At 58.7% G+C, this 3,161-nt stretch overlaps 1 protein-coding gene across 1 annotated transcript; it reads right to left on the bottom strand.

Moving 5' to 3' along the window:
• Positions 1-1,501: 1,501 nt before the first annotated feature.
• On the bottom strand, positions 1,502-3,161 carry LOC103070378 (metallothionein-1E-like). The gene is given in 3 exon segments (XM_082931148.1): positions 1,502-1,593; positions 2,347-2,412; positions 3,134-3,161. Coding segments are annotated over 3 exon segments (186 nt in total).

Genomic DNA, 3,161 nt, shown 5'->3' with positions numbered 1-3,161 from the left:
AAATTAATCTTTTGTATCCAAAGGAGGAAATGAACTCTCAGAGAGTATCAGTGACTTGCCGGGTCAGGAAGTGGCATGCTGGCTGTGAACCTGAGTGCCTGACACCAGCCTGAGCCACACCCACGCACGCAGCACGGGCCGGCTCCCGGAATGCCCTCTGCACTCAGGGCACCTGTGGCCGATCTCGGTCCTGCCTTCTGAGCCACGCGTCTCCTCTTTCTCCTGGAGCGCCCATCAGATAGGAATTCCCTCCCCAGACCGCCAGGGGGCCCAACACCTGAAGTGTATTACCTGTTCCCTCAGCACACACTTGTTGCTAATAAACACCGCCAGGCCCTCCGCACTGCAGCACCACCGTCACTCTGCAGAGGAACGCATGAAGTCCCTCTTCTGAAACCTAGTCTCCGGGAAACTCCCCCCAAACCCAAATCACCCCGTTCTTTCGGGGTGTCAGGTAGCCACGGGCTGGACTTTGAGGGAAGCGAAGATGTCAGCCTGATCTAGGGAGGAACTTGCGAAGATTCAGAGCCAAGCCCCCGCAGGGAGCTGTCACGGGCGGCGAGGGTCCCGTCAGCAGCCCTGGGCAAGCCAAGACTGATGTTCCCTGTGGGGAGGCAGGGGGCAGAGCTGCTCCAGGCGTGTGTGGTCCACACAGTGGGGCACCTGTGAAGTGTTCCCGGGCCTCGGGCCCACTTTCAATGTACGTGCAGCGTATGAAAGCGTCCAGTTGTCAGAACTGCTCCTCCAGGTAGGAAGGTGATTTTACGTGTTGAAGGGAAAAATTGGGTGTCTCATATCGTGTGCTTTGACATGTTTTCTTAGCGATTCTCTTTACTGACCAGGGTTAGAACTGTGGCAGAAAATACAAAGAGGTCCTCCCAGGGTGTGTTAGACGCAAGCCCCGTGTAGAAGTCACACGAGAGGGGTGTGGGATCCCGTGCCCTCTGGGTACTTTTCCAGGCTCTCGTCACCGAGGACTGAGTTTGGCAGGGGCCCCCAGAGAAGGAAAATGAGAAAGGGACAACTTTCTCTGCCATCCATACTCCTGAGGGGAATAGAGGGAGTGTGTCCTCTGCGTGTCCAATGCCCTGTGTCCTCTGGCGAGGCTTTCGTTTGGAGCTGAGAAACCGAAGCTCAAAATAACCTAAGCGGCTAAGACGCTCTGTGTGTGTGTGTGTGTGTGTGTGTGTGTGTGTGTGTGTGTGTGTGTGTGTGTGTCTGTGTTTTCGGGGGCGGGCGGGGGGTACTCTGTGGTCCAGAGCCGAGGTCTCTGCACGTCCAGTCCAGTTGCCCACGCCAGCCCTCCGTGATGGGCACGGAGTCTCTTTGTCCAAGACAGACAAAGGAAGACAGAGCCAGAATAAAGTCAACAGCTTTTATTACGACTCGCATATTTCATAGAAAAAAGGAATGTAGCGTCAGGTCCGGTCGTATGAGAAACGGTCAAATGCAGGTTTGTCCTGGTCGCTCTGTTGACACCCGGGGCAGGCTCTCCGCGACATCAGGCACAGCAGCTGCACTTGTCCGAGGCCCCTTTGCAGACGCAGCCCTGGGCACACTTGGCGCAGCCCACGGGGCAGCAGGAGCAGCAGCCTGGGGAGGCAAGGGCAGCGTGCAGTCGGACCACGCGTTGTCCGGAGCCACCCTGCCCAACAGCAGGCCTGGCCCCAGCCGCCCTCAGGCCCAGACCCTGAGTTTACGATGCTGTCCTCTGTCCCGAGATAATTGCTCTCAGACGCTAGGTTCAGGTTGCCCGGCCCATCTGTGCCCAGGACGGGGCCCAGCGCCTTGCAGAGACAGGGAGCAGGGCCTCTGGGGACAAGAGAAAGCCAGCCCCCAGCACCACCAGTGATGTGAGCCAAGACCTCGGGATCAAAGTGGAGGCAGACCCCTCAGAGAGCAGCTCCCGCCGGGCACAGGGAAGCTCTGGGCTGCTTCGACAGGAAGGGGCTGCACCAGGCCCGAGAAGCCACACACGGTCACTGGCTTAAGGGGCTGCACCAGGCCCGAGAAGCCACACACGGCCACTGGCTCGTGTCCCTAAAGCGCTTCAGTCCCTGAGGGGATTCAGAAGCGTGACTCGGGAGGCAGGAGGACTAGTTCTAGTGACAGGTCTGAGGTTGTTTGTTGGTGACCCGTCTGGGCCTCAGTCTCCCTGTTCTCTAGTGCGCGCCTGGGTTCTCGGTCATGCCGAAGGTGCTTCCAGCTCTGATTGTGAATCCCTTCCTGGTGAGCGGGGTGCCGGGAAGTTTGGTCACTGTCCTGCTCCTGCCTGCCGAGCTCTGGGCTCCCTCCTCGCGCTCAGCCCAGACCCCGCATTCCCAGAGAAGGCCCCCGCACACTCACTCTTCTTGCAGGAGGTGCATCTGCAGGCTTTGCAGGTGCAGGAGCCAGCGCAGCTGCAGGAGCCGCCTGCCAGGAAGGGAAAGGCCAGCAGTGAGCAGGGAGAGGGGACGCAGGAGCTACGGCAGACGGTCAGCAAAGCCTCCCTGAGCCCTCCTCCTCTGTCGGGACCCAGCCCTGGGAGCTCGTGTGCACTCGGGCGGATAGAGAAGCCCCAGCTCCTCTCTTCTGGTCCGAGGAGAGTAGGGCCCCTCCTGACGGGACTCCACAGGGAAGGTCCCGGGCTCCAGACCCAGCCCAGGCTGACTGGGGCTGGGGGCCAGGGCCCATGGCCTGAACCCCAAAGAGGCAGAGTGTCCCCTCCTCCCATCAAGTCCTGGCAGCTCCGAGGCCTCCTCCACACACTGGGTCCCGGTCTCGCAACCCCCTGCCCTGCTGGATGACCTCAACAAAGACAACAGTCTTGAGCCTCTGTATCTGTATTCAAAACTACAGTCTGGAAATTTCTGGCGGTTTAGTTGTTAGCGGTCAGCGCTCTCACTTACTAGTGTCTGTGTTGAATCCCTGTTCAGGGAACTAAGCTTCGACAAGCCCAGTGGTACGGCCAAAAAAATAAAAAATAAAAAATTGAAAAAATTTTGTCGCTGCCTTCGCTGGGAAGAAAGCACTGGGTGAACCGCCGGTGTCCACTTGTGCTCAAATTTAAAAGTCTTCCTCATCTTACCCCAGGGACACTCTGTCCTGTGCCTGAGAAGTGGCCATCCAAGGCCCAGAGCCAGGGGTTCCTTACCAGTGGGGCAGGATCAGTTGGGGTCCAT

The sequence above is a fragment of the Lipotes vexillifer genome, unplaced genomic scaffold (genome assembly GCF_000442215.2).
Source record: "Lipotes vexillifer unplaced genomic scaffold, Lipotes_vexillifer_v1.1 scaffold342, whole genome shotgun sequence".
Classification (NCBI taxonomy): Eukaryota; Metazoa; Chordata; class Mammalia; order Artiodactyla; family Lipotidae; genus Lipotes; species Lipotes vexillifer.
The sequence above is the reverse complement of the archived record's forward strand: the minus strand, read 5'-3'. Positions and strand labels throughout refer to the sequence as shown.